The following is a 19049-nucleotide window of genomic DNA, read 5'->3' as shown; positions in this document are numbered from 1 at the left end:
GCGAGGCCGCTTACTACAGTTCGAGTTTTGCTGCTGTCCGTAGGATAGCGATTGCAATAAAAGCCGCAGAAGCTTTTCACATCTCTCTCTCTCTTCTTCTTCTTCGGTTTTTGGATTGATATGGCTTTTCTGAGTCAGAGAAAGAAGGAAACAGCTTGAAAAAAGCTCTTTCATGGCGATCTCGAAGATCGAGCTCGAAACGAGCGCTTGGTGGCGTTTCGGAGCTGCGGGAGTCGGGATTTCGGACGGGAAGCTCTTCGTTTCGGAAGGTTTTGTTTGAAGAAGCTCGAGGAGAGGTTGTCAGGATCCATATTGCAGGGATTTATAGTTTGATTGGATTTCGAAAACACTAGGCTTATGTCTGTTGCGATTGGGACGTGAATTTCTGCTCCGGAGCTTCCGTTTGGATGGAGAAATGGATGAAATTGACACGGCAGGATCGGTGTGGAGAAAGGGTCTCGGTGTCATCTTCGAATGAGTTTTTTTGACGCCAGGGTTTGAAAATGAAGCTTTCTACCTCAGGATTATCTCAGCAGTCTCAAGAAGGCACTCACACTCTCTCTCAATCTCTGTCTCTCCCCTCTTTTTTTTTTTTTTATTTAAATTTTTTTTCCTCTCTCTCTCTCTCTCTCTCTCTCTCTCTATATATATATATATATATATATATATATATATATGCATGTCCACTGAATATTTACACCCTATGTTTTTTACGCATACCCCTTCATTTTAGACTGCGGGTAGTAGAATAGTACACATTTTTATTCTATTTTTCACCACCAAGTAGAAAAAGTTGTACAGGCGTAGAAACTTGGGGTCTAAGAATCATTTCAGTAACTAAAGTTTTGAGGTAGGTTGTATGATGGATGATTGCTGTGGAATTTATGATAGAAGAGAAGAGATGCTTGAATTCGGAGCTCTGGCATGCTTGCGCTGGGCCACTTGTGTCGTTGCCGACGATCGGCAGCCGTGTTGTTTATTTTCCTCAGGGTCATAGTGAGCAGGTGAGACTAAATTGGCAGAAGCAAATTATTAATCGTTTCTTTCTAAAATGATATTAGCGGTTTTGATGGATTCTTTTTAATTCTAATAGGTTGCAGTGTCGACGAATAAAGAAGTTGACGGGCACATACCCAATTACCCGAGCTTGCCTGCTCAACTGATCTGCCAACTTCACAATGTTACAATGCACGTGAGTTTCTATTGCCTATTTGCAATCATGTTTTAAAATCTTGGCAATGTGTGGGTCCTTTAACTGTGAGGTTAGGGTCTGTGGTCCCAACCATTTTTGTAGATTATGATGACTTGTCTGGACATGTGGTTTACATGTGCTATGATCCAGAGCTTCCAAATTGCGAGCTTTGTTTTGGATGGGACACAGTCCAAATTGGCGCTGGTTGGACAATCTTAACTATTCAGTGTTTCTTGTTGAATTTGGACATCTGACCAATTCATTTTATTCATCCATCTGATGGCCAGCAATTGGATGTTAGTATATTTCAATTGGTGTATCTAATCAGGTTGTATTCTATCCACAATGGTCCCTGCAATTTGGATTGTCTGGATTGATGTACCCAAATGTGATATGCCACATGTATGATCCATGTGCCGCCACGATTAAAAGATCCGGTGGACGTGAAATGTAATCTTGTATGAAATGACATGTGGATTCATGTGTCAGATGATTAACACATCGTATTGTCTTTACCAAAGTAAAATTTGACGAATTGGGCGCTGTATGGAAGATTGATTGAACTAATTTCATCATCATGGGTGGTGAAATTCCACTACGGCGTGAGTGTGTGGTGGTCTGTGTGTGTGTGTAAAAAAAAAAATAAAAAATAAAATTCATCATCATGGCTGAGAACTTGACCCATGCCATCTTGGATGATATTTTGAAGCATCAAAGTCATCTTTATCTAGCTTTGTCATTTCTTGGGAAGGTGGGAAAGAGGTTAAGAATGATTGGCTGTGGAATTTCAGGCAGATGTGGAAACAGATGAAGTATATGCTCAAATGACCTTGCAACCATTAAACCTGGTAAACACAGATTTCTGGTTATTACAACCTAATCCTCTAACAATTTCTTCAAGTGTAATCATTGAAAATCTTCTTCTCAGCAAGAACAAAAGGATGCGTATCTTCCTGCTGAGCTGGGTATTCTGAGCAAGCAGCCAACGAATTATTTCTGTAAGACATTGACTGCAAGTGATACTAGTACTCATGGAGGGTTCTCTGTCCCTCGTCGTGCAGCTGAAAAAGTGTTCCCTCCACTGGTAGGTTTCTTAAATGCGAATTCTGTTGTGCCATACACTGGTTTAGTGGATAATGTTGCTTGTTTGTCCTTTCAGGATTTCTCACAGCAGCCACCAGCTCAGGAGCTTATTGCAAGGGACCTGCATGATGTTGAGTGGAAGTTTCGGCATATTTTTCGAGGTACGGTAAGAGTGTTCCATTAGCACTAAGGGTCTGTTTGGTCCATGGGATTAAATGGTATGGAATTGTATTAGATGGGATTAACACCATTATTGCCCAATGATTGCATGTCTGGAAATACCATGGTATTTTGGCCATCCAATCCCCATGTTTGGGATAAAATTCTTGCTATGGGAAAAACATTGGATTAAGCAAAATCCCATTTGGTGGACCATGGAATTGTAATCAACAAACCAAATTCGCAATGGATGTCGGTGACTTGTACAAGTATATAACTATAATGTCACATGTAAAGCGCGTATATGGATGGACGACATGGATAAAAAATACGTATCAATGTGGGGTCCACGTGTAGTGGATTTCAAAATCCATGGAAATCCTGCATGGGACCAAATGCAATTCCATCCCACCTAATCCCAACCCTTTCCATCCTTTCTAAACGCCGGATGAAATTTTGCACTTAGGGAGAGATTCTCTTTGCGTTGAGGGGTTACATATGGTTATGATGCGGTTTAGAAATATTTTACTCATGTGGTTATTTTATCTAAATAGATTGTAAAGATTAGAATTAATGAGCAGTTAGGATTGTACGGTGGTTTCTTTCGCTTTTGGACAACATAGATACACTTAAAAGAGTCTTTTGTGTAGTTGCATTTAAAAAAAAAAGATTAAGTATTCTCCTTGTTTAAGGGGGGTGATTCCTCAACCCTTAGGACCCATTTGTTAGTTGTCAAATTTTTGCCTTGGATAGGTTGTTTTGGGCGCATTGGTTTAGAATAGGGCTAACAAGCCTGAAAGAACACATTTGGTAAGGAGAGCTTAATTAGTTATCTTGGTTGTTGTTTGTCAAACACCCTATAATAGGGATGGATGGGTGAGCACGTGACGCGTGTCAAACGTGTGAAGTGCGAAACTTGGCACATTGGGCATACGTGGATATGGGGTGTTTGTAGCTTGATAGTGGCATTTGCCCCACATCTGGGGTACTTGAATCATGTATGGTGGCTAAGGTATTTTGTGAGGGTATTCAAATCATGTATGGTGGCCAAGTATTTTGTGAGGGTACTCGAATCATGTATGGTGGCCAATGTATTTTGTAATAGTAATTTGAAACCGTTACCATTTCTGGCAATTACAGTCCCCGTAATGACAAATTTTTTTAAAAAGAAAAATATCAGAAAAATAATAGAAAAATGCAAAAAATTGAGAGGATTCCAAATATGTATTCTTTTATGGTTTTTAACATGTGATGATGGTGTAACGGTCCATTCTTTAGTAAGAATGCTATCTTGGCCTGTTTGATGATTTTATTAACCTAACATGCTTACGTAAAACTCCTATATTTAATTCCTTAAATATCTAATATCAATGATTCGACATATATAAGATTATATGAGCATGAATGTCTTAATTTGATTTATATTTATATAACAATTTTATTAAGATATAAACATATAAGTCTCTTGCTCATTAGATGAGCTGGTAGAGATAATGTAGTGTGTGATTATTCCAGGGTTCAATCTCTGGTAGAGACAGTGTAGTGTGTGTGATTGATCCAAGGTTCAATCCCCGATAGTGTTACCTTTCAAAAAAATGTATATATAAAATATAAACATATAATCTTAGAACAACATGATCTTAACTAAATGCAAGCTATAACTTTAAAATTAAATTTGGATGAATCTTGTTGTCGATTTGGGGGACCCCACTCGAATGTCTTCAACTCGGCTCCAAATTCATGCAATCTTTGATACTCATCCTACTAATGTATATTCCTAAGCGTTTGACATCATTCGCCCTAAGTAATTATAAGAAAAAATTGAAACTAAATTTGGTTGAATATCGACGCTGATTTGGGGCCACGCGAGTAATTGGCCCCAAATTCATGTAGCATTTATTCCACCAATGTGTATTCCTGAGCATTTAACATCATTCTCCTTGCATAGTTATAAAAAAAAATGAAATAAAATTCAGATGAATAGTGTCGCTGATTTGGGAGACCATTCAAATGTCCTAAAATCGGTTCTAAATTCATGCAATTTACGAAACTCATCCCACAAATGCACATCCCTAAGCATTTAATGGCATTCCCCTTGAGTAATTATAAGAAAAATGAAATTAAATTAAGATGAATAGTGCCACCGATTTTTGGGGACCATTCGAATTCCCCCCCCCAAATCATCTTCAAATTCGTGCATTCTATGACACTCATCCTACCAATGCATAACCCAAAGTATTTAAGATTTTTTTTAGGGAACTAAAATTCATTGAAAACCGCCAACGTGGGATGATGCAGGACAATTAATCACTTGCTCTAAAAGCTCGAACTGATAGAGCATGGCGAATTAATCCCATTATTTCATAGCCCAGGCCCCACATTGATGCAGGACAATTAACCACTTGCTCTAAAAGTTCGAACTATTAGAGCATGGCGAATTAATCCCTTTATCTCATAGCCCAGGCCCCAAATCCATGGGTTAGGTCCTCGGCCGAATCCTCCTCATGGGCCCCAAATCCATGGGTTCCGCCTCCTCGTGGGCCCAAAATCCATGGGCTCCACCTCACATGAGTCACCCGCATCCACGGGCCCCAAATTCATGGGTTATGCGGGCCACCCACCCCGAGTGTGCCCCTGCATCCCACAGGCCACCCCACTCGAGCCCGGTGTGAAAATGCCCCCACATTACACATCCATGGGTTAGGTCCTCGGCTGAACCCTCCTCACGGGCCCCAAATCCATGGGTTCTGCCCCTTCGTGGGCCCTAAATCACATGGGTTCCGCCTCATATGGGCCCCAAATCACATAAGTTCCGCGAGCTGTCCACCCCGAGTGTGCCTTCGCATCCCACAGGCCACCCCACTCGAGCCCAGTGTGAAAATGCCCCTGCATTATTGGAAATAATACAAAGATTAAGGAAGAGGTTAGTTTGGAAGTATGAACCCCCTATAAAGTGGCTGCTTTTGTGTGGTTGGTTGGTAGGAATGGGGTTCTCATTGTCGATAATCTTCGCAAAAGGGGCACGTTGCTTCCAAATGTCTGTTTCTTGTGTATGTGTGAAGCTGAGTCAGTGGATTATCTTTTTATCCATTGCTCCTCTACTAGGAAAATTTGGGAGACTTTCATATTGACACTTAATGTTTGTTGGGTTCTTTTGGCCACTATTCTTTCCTTTTTAGCCTCTTGGGATGATGGAGGTGTAGGAAGAGAAGGTAAGGAGGTGTGGCACCTAGTAGTGAATGGCTACCTTGCGGGCCATTTGGGGGGAGAGAAATAGGAGGTGTTTTGAGAATAAGTCGGAAGCTTCGGATCGATCCTTTTGGAAAGCTTTGATTGGGTTAAGGAGTGGGCCTCGAGTTTAAAGGATTTGGATCCTTTTGCCATTGTAGCTCTCCTGGGCATTTAGTTTTCCTTTTCTTTTGTTGTTCTCTTGTATTCTTTTCCGCCTTGTTTGCGGTTTCTTAATAAAGTTTTTGTTGCCTCTCAAAAAAGAGAAACCACGAGGAAAGATCACCGTGCAAATCTAATTTAATTGGGGAAAATCCTCTAAACAAGGTTAGGGACCTCTTACCTATCAAGAAGGAGATGAATCCAACTCCTATTCAAAGGTTCTCCGGCTAAGAAAGATTCCATAGAGCTCTCACGGTCCAAATGTGAACCGTAAATCAGCCATAACTTTTGATTCAAGACGAGTTATGGGACACATGACCTATGAATTTTGATTGGGACAGGCCATCTGGGGCCAACCAACCCACGTAAGCGGGTTATGTTGCTCCGCTTTGCGAGGAAACGGCTCCTACCTGTTTGAAACCATAGTTTTATGAAAAACTTATCATTTTTTTGTAAGTTTTACTATTTTAGGTAAGATTTGGGTTTAGTCGATTTAGGACTCGTAATTAGGGTTTCTAGAACTAAGGCTTCACTTACAGTCTCTAAGCTCTTTGAGCTTAAATGTGTGTGTGCACATGCGGTTGCATGTTCTAATCAAAAAAGTTTTTGGTAACACTTGAGGACATCCAATACTCGAGTATTGGAGGGTCAGGGTGTTACATTTTATCTTCAACCCCTTTCCAACGTGCGGTTGCACGTTCTGATCGAAAAAGCTTTTGGTAACACTCGAGGACATCCAATGCCCGAGTATTGGAGGGTCGGGGTATTACATTTTATCCTCAACCCCTTTCCATAAGAAGCCTTTTCTCAATGTATCGAGTCTATCCAACATGCCGATTTGATAAGAGTCAATTGGCCTCCCAGATAAAGATAACAATGCTTCCAACCTGATAATTTTCTTTCAATTCTCTTGATGACCTTGTCCTATTAGTGTTTCGCTGACTTTCCTGTGCAAAGAGGCAACCCAAGATTAGATGACAGGAAATATCATCTTTTGCACTTGAAGACTTTTGCCAGTTGTAGAAGATCATCATGGGGCACATGAATCCCCAACATCTCACTTTTGGAGATATTAACATTTAGGCCTGAGATCGCTTCATGGCAAACCATAATTTTCGATTATCAACTGAAGTGAAATCTGCATCCCAAAAGAGAATCATATCGTTCGCATATTGAAGATGGATAACTTGAACCCTTGCCTCGGCTACCTTGAAGTTGCAGATTAAACCATTTTCCTCTGCTTTATAGAGCATCCTACTAAAAGCTTATCCATTAACAATGAAAAGATATGAAGATAGTGGTTCACCTTGTTTGATGCCGTGATAAGCCTTGAAGAAGCCAAGAAGGCAACTCATTAATCAAAATTGAAAAAGATAGATTGGATACAAGATTGAATTCAACCTCTGCTTAAGGCCATAACTAATTCTTTCAAGCATATAATCTAAGAATTTCCTATCCACTTGATCATAGGCCTTCTCCATATCTAGCTTGGAGTCTAATTAACTCTTCCCTTCTCTATGTCTGGAGTTGACACATTTGTGGGCCTAAAGTATTTTATACGATTCTCTTAAATAATTATAAGAAATAAGTAAATTCAGACGAATGGTGCCGACAATTTAGGGGACCACTTGAATGACCCCAAATTGGCCCCAAATTCATGCGACTAGGGCACCCATTCTACTAATGTAGTCCTAAGCATCTAAATTATTTCCCCCAAATAATTATATGAAATAATTGAAATGACATACGGATGAGTAGTGTTGGCGATTTGGGGGATCCAACTCGAATGCCCTAAATCGGCCCAAATTTATCCAATCTATAGCATTCATCCCACTGATGCATATCCCTAAGCATTTAACATCATTCTCCCAAATAATTATAAAAAATAATTGAAATTAAATTCAGATGGAGAGTACTACTGATTTGGAGGACCACTTGAATGCCCCAAAATGGGCCCAAATTCATGCAACCTATGACACTCGTTCCACTAATACATATCGCTAATAATTTATGAGAAAAAAATTGAGTTAAATTTGAATGAATAGGTCATCGATTTGGGGAACCACTTGTATGCCCCCAAACCAGCCCCAAATTCCCCAAATCAGCCTCCAAATTCATGCAATGGATTGCACTCATCCCACTAATGATATCCCTAAGCATATGATATCATTCCCACAAGTAATTATATAAAAATTGAAAAATTAAAACTGACACTCTTCATTAAAAAAAGTCAAGAAATAGAAAATCAGATGAAAAACTTTGATTTATTGCATGCATGTGTATATCTAAAGAGTATACATGTATTCCAACAATCCACACTAAAAAAAATTGAACTTTGCTAAAAATTATGTAAAAAACAACAAAATTACAAAAAAGAAAAAAGAAGAAAAATTAGAAAAATTATGCCAAATTGACCAGAAATCTAGCAAGATCCGATTGATTTGGTGTTGTAATGTTGAATATAAACAATTCCAACAAAAAGGAACAAAAAATAGAATTTTATCTTTTTTCTTTTTCCGAATTTTCCTCAATTCGGTCCCCAAGCCTTTGATTCTTTTAGAATTTTTAAAATTTGTGTTTTAATTCCGAAAGATTGAACAAGAGTGGTCAAAATCACCTTAGAAACTCCCAAAAATGAAAAAAAAAAAAAAAAACACGAAATATGAGGAGAAAAGTGTAAAGAAATCCAAACAATGCCATTTAAAAAAAAATTAAAAGATGTAACCATTTTTTGACTGTTGCCTTGACCGTACCGGGGGTGTAATGGATCATTATGGTGCCATAACGGCCTTTACGGCCCAATTTTTTTGAAATAGGGTGTTACAGCCCTGATTGCATGATGGGTAGGACTGTTACCGTTATGTAACGGCTGTTACATAATTGTTTGTGAAAACCTATGGTGGCGCATGTCGGGATCTTGAGGATGTATGGTAGCACGTGGTTCATGTGAGGTGCGTGAAGATGTATGGTGGAACATGTAGTGCTCGTGCATGGGGGCACATAACCACATGTGGCGTTTGAAGGTTGGATGTGGCATGTATGGGGTGCTTGAAGATGGACAGTCTCACTTATGCACATTGGCACATGTGACATGTGACATGCATGCATACAAAGGAAGTATTTTGACATTACCTTGTGGAGGATAAGCATATAACAACCTTACGAAAAAATGGCATATCCATGCTAGTGGCCATACTTTGGATATATCTACCATCATTTACGTGGAAATGTGGCCAGTTATATTTGAAAAATCATGGATATGGCACCATGTGGGACAAGCCTATCAATGACATAAGTTGGGCATTTACCAAACAAGACCTTAAGGTGTGATGCTAAGTATGCCTAATATGGTGCTTTGCATGTGAATGTATATCTGATTAGTGTAATGCTAAGCAAATCCAGGTGGCGTGATGTTGTCTGTACATTTGAGGTGAGAATTACAATTGCTTGTCTAGTTTTTTAGTTTGCAATTGTCATGTTTTATTCATTCTCAAATAATTGAGATTCAGATTGCAAGCTACGACCATTTAGTTGTCATTTTTATGCAATCAAAGCAAGTTCCGCATTGTTGGGAACTTGTTTTGTTCATTAAAAAAGTTGAAATCTTTTGGAAACTTGTGGAGATTGTATCAAAATCCTTTGAAAATGTGCCTATGGTGGAAATGTTTGCTTGTTGATGAACAGCAAGTGGGATGAGATACTTGTGGAGATCATTTGCTAGTTAGTAATGCACTCCAGTCATCAACAATCTTTTGATCTTTAGCGGGATGCCCACTTAGGTGACAAAATGCATGGATTGCATGTCTTAGATTATGTGGATCAGCCAATATACGAATCAGTGCTGAATTGATGGAAAAATGAATGGATTCACAAATGAGTCAATGAACGAATTTGAAAATGGACTTTAAAACATTGATGCATGTTTTAATGATGGAACAACAAACATATCAATAGAAGGATTGATAGGCTGGTCTAAATTACTGGATCAATAGTTGGATTGGGGGATGTTGATAAGGTAGATGTGGAAGCAAATGCGGATGGGTTGATTATGCCATGGATGACAAGGCGAGCAGTTTGAGGTTTGTGAAAGAGTATCATCAGATATCCAATGATAAATTTGACTGTAGGTGACTGGAAGAAAAGACAGTGATGCATTTTGTAGTTTACAGAGATTGTGCCAACCTGATGGTTGGGTGTACTTAAATCATTTCCTAATGATGCCACAAAGACGTTACAGAGTTGGATTGTCTCGATGGATGAGTTGGAATATCTGAACATGAGAATGAGGTTTCCCCAACTAGATGGGATTGATGTTACCCAAAGTTGGCCATGATCAAACGGGTCCCACTTGAGCTAGATGTGACTCATTTTGATGATACCAGACTGTTTTTGTTATTTTTTCAATGGCAAACAATATTGGAATAGTATAAAATTGGCTTGTTCTTAGATCACATGTATTCCATCTTACCAAAAGGAGAACTTCATAAAAAGTTGTTTTATGCTCATCCTTGGTGGGGTGCATGTTGTAATATTATTGTTTGCATGCATGCATGTCATGTGCAAGGATTATTATTGTATCGTATGAAACTGGTATTCTTGGTTTTGAATGATTGCCATAGATTACACGAATTACTGGGGGGGAATGATGTCAAATGCTTAGGATATGCATTAGTGGGATGATTGCCATAGATTGCATTCAAGTGGTCCCACATTGATCCGAATTTAATTTTGATTTTTTATTATAATTACTTGGTGGAATGATGTTTAATGCTCAGGGATATGCACATTAGTGGGATGAGTGCCATAGATTGCATGAATTCAGGGCCAATTTAGAAGCATCGAGTGGTCCCCCAAATCAGCGACACTATTTTTCCGAATTTAATTTTTATTTTTAATAATTTTTTGGGGGAATGATATTAAATGCTTAGGGATGTGCATTAGTACAGTGAGTGTCATAGATTGTATGAATTTGGGTTGCGTTGGGGGCATTCGAGTGGTCCCCCAAATTGGTGACACTCTTCGTCCGAATTTTATTTCAAAATTTTCTTATAATTATTTTGGGGGAATGATGTCAAATGCTTAGGGACATGTTAAATGCTCAGGGATATACATTAGTGGGACGAGTGCCATAGATTTGGATTGCATGAATTTGAGTCCAATTTGGTGGAATTAGAGTGGTTCATCAAATCGGTGGTACTATTTATCCAACTTTAATTTCAATTTTTCTTATAATTACTTGGGGTAAACGATATAAAATGCTTAGGAATATGCATTAGTGGGATGAGTGACATAGATTGCATGAATTTTGGGTTGGTTTGGGGCATTCAAGTGGTCCCCTAAATTGACAACACTATTCCTTTGAATTCAATTTTAAACTTATGTTTTGTATTTATTTAAATCACTTTGTTCTAACATTATATGTTTATATTTTGATAAACTAGTTATATAAAACAGAAGTATGTTTTTTATTTTTTTTTCCTGTTTGTCCCCTTTGTAATCTTTTCTCATTGGCTGCTGTCGCCTTTAATAAAATTTCCAATTACTCTTCAAAAAAGAAAAAAAGAAAAAAAAAGAAGTATATAATTATCTATCTTTTTTAAAAAAAAATATTTTTTTTTTAAATTTTTTACGCACACACACCACCACACACTCACGCCGTAGTGGAATTTCACCACCTATGGGTACTCGAATCGTCAACCAGGTGTTGAAACTCCTGAGAGTCTACCACCGGAGTAAGAGTAAGGACCCATATAATTATCTCATTATTACATTTATGCTCATATAAATTTATTTATATTGAATCGTTGATGTTAGATATTTAGGAAATTAAATATGGGAGTTTTGCAGTCAATCTATGCCTATCAGGTTAATAAATTCATCAGACAAGTTGAGATAACATTCTTACCAAAGAATGGACTGTTATATCATCATAAACATATTCAAAACCAGAAACAAATACATATTTGGAATCCTCTCAATTTTTGGAAATTTCCCATGATATACAGTATGTTATTTTTCTAAATTTTTTTTGGACCATTACGAGCTATACGGCTACTGTTACTGTTACAGAATACCTTACTTCAAGTGCTTCACATGTGGCACCACGTGCAACATGTGACGCATGATCATTCCTTAGTCGAGGTGGTTTGACAAACTCACAAACAACATACATGACAACTGAGGAATAACCTATTGGGACACCTGTTCTGGTTTTGTCTAGAATTTCATATCAGGGACAACTTTTTTGGTTACCAAATAGGCCCTCCTTACTATTGTGTGTGCGTGTGCGCGGTGTGGTGTTCACCCTTTCACACACAAATGCATGTGTTGCATGCTTTAATTTATTTATCAAGTATTTAGTACCCTAAAGTTCTAAAGAAAGAAGTAAAACAATCACTGAAAAGTCAAAACTCAGCATTCAAGTGGACATTTTCTGTTTTCTTAATTATCTAATATGTTTTTCGGACTTTTTGTTTTTTAATGTAAAAAGGAAAATTCACACTGATTCCTCCAGTATGCACAGATTGGTGTTAATTTTTGGCTGGTTGATATGGCTGGTGATACTGATATTTCGATCCATGGTTGTGATGCTTTCTATTTGATTAGTTGATGCTAATTGAATGTGGGTGGTGATGCCACCAGTATATGTGAGGAAGGATTAATCTGTTCATATAGGCATTTATTACCAAAAATCATTGATGTTCTTGAAGAATTGAGATTGCTATGCAGCGCTGACCATGGCCATCACCTGTTGTTGTCCTGTATCCATGATGAACTACGAAAAATGCAAAATGCATGCGACAAACAAACACTGTAAACTCGTAAAATTAGTAAGTCATATTGATGGTAGTCTGAGAGGGTAACACAAGCTACCAATGCTGTTTGATGTCATGGCCATCAATGTTGCGGAGGTTGGTATGATTCCCGTTCACCTCACAACAGTATTGGAGTTCTCTTCCTATAACAAATGTCTTCGTATCATATACTTCTCTACCTTGACCTGTCATTCACAGATTCATTTCCTCGTATAACACTAACTCAGCTCCTGTAGGTCATGCCATCTTGTTTTCTTTGTAGCTTTATAGATTTTATTGTGTTCAGAGTTCCTATTGGCCATGTCAAAGATTGCAAACTTTTGATGGAATTCGAAGACTGCTTGTCACAATTTTTCGTGGATCATTTATTTTCTCCTGATTTGGGTAACATCGATCTAAGCAGAAAAGCATGTGCTACAATGCATGGTTTGCCCTTTGATGAAGACTATTTTAGTGGCCAATGATCACAGCCTACTAATTGTTGCTGCAATGCTTGAAGATAGTCCAACCTTTGCCCTATCCAATTTGATCACATTAGCTACTCTTATTCTTCTGATTCTTGTTTTTTTTTTTTTTTTCTTATTTCTTCATTTTCTATACGAATTTTTACTGGCTTCCATTGCAGTATCAAAGTGTTGCATGGGGATTGATGCTCTTACAATCAATGAAACCTATATGAGCATAACCATGAACTCCTTAGCTTGAGCAACGACTCATGGATTGTCTTTCAAATGGTAGGCTTCTCAAGATTGCATCTTTATCGGGCAACAATGATGGCCTGATTATTGCTATGACGCTCAAAGATGGGCCAATAATAATCCTTGCCAGCTTCACATGCAACCAATGATTATGACCTACTAATTGTTGCTGCAATGCTTGACGATTGTCCAGCCTTTGCCCTCTCCAATTCGATCACATTAGCTCATATAGGTTTCATTATTCTTCTGACTCTCGTTTTTTCTTATTTCTTCATTTTCGATACAACAGGCTCCCATTGCCGTATCAAAGAATTGCATGGGGATTGTTGCTCTCAGAATCGATGAAACTTATATGGGCATAACCATGAGCTCCTTAGCTTGAGCAACAATTCATGGATTGTCTTTCAAATGTAGACTTCTCAACATTGATGGCCTGATTGTTGCTGCAATGCTCAAAGATGGGCCAACAATAATCCTTGCCAACTCAACATGCTGTTGCTACACTAATTTTCCTCACTCGGTCCTGTCAAAAATTTATTTTTCTTACATGGTTTTACACTGACCCCCACAGCTGTATCATAGCTTAGTCCACAGCTAACTTTGTAATATTCATACCATAAAAAAAACTAGAAGAATCTTTTGGGAGTTCAATGGGCCTTTGTTTCTGAGAAGCATTTCCTTGTGATGGCTTGGCATCTTTGGGCAGAGGCATGCCTAATGATGCAGTCCAATGACAAGCATTGATACAAGAGACATGGAAAAGCATTGACATTAGCATGGGTGGGGTCATGCCTAATGCAGTCCAATGACAAGCATTGATACTAGCGATACAAGGACATGTGAAAAAAAAAAATCCTTGTAATGGTTTGCTTTAATTATAGCATGTATTGCATTATTATTGTGGATAAGGAGTGCTCTATCATCTCAAAAAAAAAGGTGTGCTGTGTCATCAAATTCTGGAATCAACTCACTGTTCCTTGTGCAGGCCAGCCCAAAAGGCATCTTCTTACTACGGGCTGGAGTGTGTTTGTCAGCGCCAAGAGACTTGTAGCTGGGGATTCTGTTCTTTTCATATGGTAAGCATTATCCATTCCATTTTGTTTCATGTAGAATTTGCAGAGAAGGTTACAGATTTGTCATGTGTAACCATGCTAATGTTTTTTTTTTTTTTTCAAGGGAACTATACTAATGTTTTGTTATCACCATTAGGAATGAAAAGAATCAGCTTTTGTTGGGAATCCGGCGTGCCAGTCGACCACAAACTGTGATGCCTTCATCTGTTCTATCCAGTGATAGCATGCACATAGGACTCCTTGCTGCTGCAGCTCATGCTGCTGCCACAAACAGTCGTTTCACTGTTTTTTACAACCCAAGGTAACAATCAATATCTGCATTTTATATACTGCCATAATTTCTGTTTCTACTAATATGTTTTTTCTTTTTCCCAGAGCTAGCCCATCTGAGTTTGTCATACCTCTTTCAAAATATGTCAAAGCAGTATTTCACACACGAGTATCAGTTGGAATGCGTTTTCGGATGCTCTTTGAGACTGAGGAATCAAGTGTCCGTAGGTAGGAGTTTATCCACTTCCTTTTGAACATTTAGATTTTGAATGGCATTTGTCATTTTTTCTTGTTCCATTATCTTACATTTGTGTGATTTGTAACCAAGATAGAGATTTCTTGTAATCAGGTACATGGGTACTATAACTGGCATAAGTGATTTGGATCCTGTTCGCTGGCCAAATTCTCACTGGCGATCTGTCAAGGTTAGTGTTGAATTGAATGACATTTCTCTGAAAAGAGTGCATCTTGGTGATGTCATATGCTACTATCAGTATATTTCTAATAATTATCTTGTGTGCTCTACTGATGAGTCTGGGTGTGCATATTTGGTTAATGAGACTTGTGGAAATAAATGCCCGAAACTTTCCTATAGATATATGCCTGCTTGTATCATTAAATCATTGATGCTCATTAAAATAAATAAATAAAATAGACTAAATGCTCGTCAGTGTTTATGGATTAGGTATAGGTGTGATCTTTCTCTAGATGCCACAAGCATGCTGCAATTGATATACATGAACATGGAACAAACTCATCCACATGTGGTCTGAATCCATAAACATGGTATAAATTCATTCCTATGTGGTCTGTCCACTTTCCAAATTCGGCCCCATTCTGGATGGAGCACATCCGAAATATCAAATATACTAAAAGATCCCCGGTGTTTACAGATTAGGCATAGAGCCGACCCTTCTCCAGATGCCACAAGGTTGCTGCAATTGATATCCATAAACATGGCATAAACTCATTCCCATGCAGTTTGTCCAAAGTACAAATTGGGCCCCAATCTGAATGGAGCACATTCGAAATATCAAACTGATTGGACAATCTCAAATGTCTAATTGCATGTAGAATTTGGACTGCCAACAATTCTTTAACCATCAAGTTGAAGGTCATTTGTTGGAGTAGTATTGATGCAGGATGAAATTTTCTATCCTAAAGTCATGTTAAAAGTCAGAGTTTCAGATTAAATGAGCAATAAACCATAAATTTCAGCAATCTCATATCAATCTGAACCGTAAACAAGTGAACAATATGTAGGATCCTAGGCTAATGCATGCTCGGAATACGGACAGTTAACATACTGAAGCGTTTGGTCCCAATGGGATTAAGAAACCCCTAAATTAACATAGGGATAGGCTATCAATCAAGGGAAATCACTTGCAACCAAAGGGAGTTGAGTGGAATTTTGGTTTTGAGAGGGATTGTGGTTTAGGTAAGAAAAGGGAATTTAGGGTTATGAAAGAAGGGGAGAACTATGGATTAGGCTTATGGTTTGTGGGGAGGCTTTGATGGAATGAGGAAAAGGGATAAGAGGGATCAAAACCACATGCATGGTAGGCCACATATGTGTGGCCGTATGGCTGTCCGTACGGTCGTACAAATGGATGGATTGTCACATGCGCGGGTGGGGTTTATGGTTTAGATGGCTTCAGTTGAGGGTTTTGTGATTTTGGATGCAGGGATTTGAGATTTGTTGGGGAAAATAAAAAAAAGGTGAATAGAGAGATAAGGATGAGAAAATACTTTTGATAGAAAAGAAAGAAGATATTCCTGGCTTCGCACCAAACGTAGTCGTCTCTTGGATTTGCACCAAGAGATTGTTTCACACCATTAAGGACTCCAATCACAAGAGCCACAATAGAGAAATCTCAAAATTGTATTCAAAACACCATTAAAACCCTAAGGTTCACATGTCCAAGGCTTTATAGCCTTTTGGGCTACAAATGACCAAATTGCCCTCCCAAATAAAAATTATTCTCAATATTGCCTAAGTACCCCAAACATAAAATAAGTGTACCGAAATCAATGAAACATGAAACTAATCATCTAATCCACTAAGATAACATAAAAAATATAATCCTAAATATATGATGTCCTCTAATGAAGATGGTTCACGATCAACGGTTCAATCATGTATTCCGTGCGATCCAATGGTACGAATGTCACATCCATCGAATTTGACAGTCCAAATCACTCCCTCAAGCAACCCACATGCATCTTCCTGATGTGGGGTCTTCTGGATGCTCGCACATGCAATATGGGGTCTTCAGCATGGATACTCACCTAGCCATAGGGAGATTGGGGCTCATCTCCTCCTCTGATACATGTGTAAAGGCGTACATGATGTAATGTCCCCATTAGGTATCGTACTCTTAACCAATATGATTTTTAGGCCATGCTCCATCTTCAATGCACTTGCAATGCAATTTTCTAGGTGCAATTTGGCACATGGTTCTGAATGAAGATATTGGTCATCGTATCGGCTCGGTAGAAAAACGATACGATACAATGCCGCGTATCGATATCGGAGCCATATTGGTCAATTTTTTAAAGCAAAAAAAAAAAAAAAAAAGAAAAGAAGAAGGAAAAATATTATAAAAATAAAAAAGAGATACTCAAGAATCTATCATTTTGTGTGTGACCTACTGTAAGTTTTGGTGTTGATTTTTTTTGGTAAATTGTTGATATATGTCATAAATTGATATCATATATTGCTAATATCCCAATATGATTATATATAAACTATTAGACTAAGTGTCCAAGAAGTATCACTACTCACTGGTACTAGTCATTACTGTGCTTGCTTGTAGAATGTGTAACAATATAAGTTTAGAAATACTTAGTACTTACCAATTACCTTAAATGCTAATAATTTCTAAAAAACACTCATCTTAAAAAAAACTCACCAATCAACTCACCACCAAAATGAAAATTTGGCTGGTTGTGGTTGGTCGGCTTCTATGTCCTCATAATCATCTGACCGCGTTTGTGGATGTGCAATAGGTGTTGGTGCTACATATCCATGATAACCAGAATTGGATGGAAAGATTGGGTCAATGAAACTTGAGAATGACTAATCCTCACTACGAATTGACCATGATCCCGAGTAAGGATATATTCAAGCACTAGACAAGTAGCCATACTACTGCTCGTATTGCTGAGATCGTGATATTGATGACGAATAACTTGGATTTGGATCCGGATATCCATATCTATATGGAACCTGTTGATCAGGAGGATTACTCCAACATGAAAGTGGCGTAACAGGCTTTGTGTATTCGTAACCATATTCATGCTGTCTGTAAGTCTCTTGATGTCCCGATGCTCTATGAGTGCCACTGGTCCTAGCCTCTCCATGATGCTCACCCCCCATTGGCTGGCTGTATCGTGACTTAGTAGACTCACGAGTCCGGCCTCGTGTTTCACATCGGTGCTCATTAGCCTCACAATCTGTAGATGGCGGTATGGTATGTTGAGTAACACCAACAACAGGTGCATCATCATCATTGCCACCACCACCACCATTATTGATAGTCATTGCTATGACTATTAATTTGAAATATAATCCTAATTTATTAGACAAAAGTGCGTTTGGTTATCAGTTTTCCCTCTTGATTTCTTCATGTTTTCAATTACAGCCTCACGTTGTAGTGGATAAAAACATTTCTCTCCACTTTTATCTCCTTCAATCGATTTCATTGCCTAGTGTGATTGCGAGCGAAAGTGCTCTAATTTCTCTCACAACTGGCGGATGATGCACACTGACTCAAGATTCTTATTGCAATATTTCACAGGGTAGGTGCACTTTCTTCATAATTGATCTACCATTAAGCTGCATAAATAACAAACAAATATACCATATATTGGTTATTTAATTTATTAAATTGGTAAAACATACTTTATACATCTAACTTTCCTAAATCTTACTGACTTGTTATAACAATAAATTATTTTTATATTTGTTTTTTATATTGCAGCTCGTGCAAGTGGATCTCCAAAGGTACCCATTGCCAGTTCATACATTTCTACCTATGAAAGATTAACTAATAATAAGTACTACAAGTTTGCAAGTCTTTACTATACAATCTACATATGTGGCATACATAATGCATTTCAAAATACATATTCATAAATAATGGTTAACTTCATTAATGGCATTAACTTACTTGCCGACTCCAACCTTTTCATGACATTCTTCAAACCGATGGTAATCTCAATAGCCTCTTTATTTGTAGTCATGTATCAAAATTGTGGGTTTAAGAAGAAGCCTACCAGTTCATTAAAAGAGAGAACAATAGAACATGTCAATACTACATAAAGAACCGGATTAAAAAAAAAAAAAGAACAACTAAAGTTAATCGCT

The 19049-nt window shown here is 38.1% G+C and overlaps 1 protein-coding gene across 1 annotated transcript in view; it reads left to right on the top strand.

The window, feature by feature from the left end:
• LOC131243031 (auxin response factor 12-like) overlaps nt 1-19049 on the top strand; it is a 43037-nt gene continuing 23988 nt past the window's right edge. Inside the window, exons 1-10 of the mRNA XM_058242086.1 lie at nt 1-546; nt 892-1004; nt 1094-1192; nt 1984-2040; nt 2121-2276; nt 2352-2436; nt 14323-14413; nt 14547-14711; nt 14786-14908; nt 15030-15105. Coding sequence (XP_058098069.1) covers nt 504-546; nt 892-1004; nt 1094-1192; nt 1984-2040; nt 2121-2276; nt 2352-2436; nt 14323-14413; nt 14547-14711; nt 14786-14908; nt 15030-15105 — 1008 coding nt within the window. The 5' untranslated portion in view covers nt 1-503. The remainder of the gene's footprint in view (nt 547-891; nt 1005-1093; nt 1193-1983; nt 2041-2120; nt 2277-2351; nt 2437-14322; nt 14414-14546; nt 14712-14785; nt 14909-15029; nt 15106-19049) is intronic.

Source organism: Magnolia sinica, chromosome 4 (assembly GCF_029962835.1).
Source record: "Magnolia sinica isolate HGM2019 chromosome 4, MsV1, whole genome shotgun sequence".
Taxonomy (NCBI): Eukaryota; Viridiplantae; Streptophyta; class Magnoliopsida; order Magnoliales; family Magnoliaceae; genus Magnolia; species Magnolia sinica.
The sequence above is the reverse complement of the archived record's forward strand: the minus strand, read 5'-3'. Positions and strand labels throughout refer to the sequence as shown.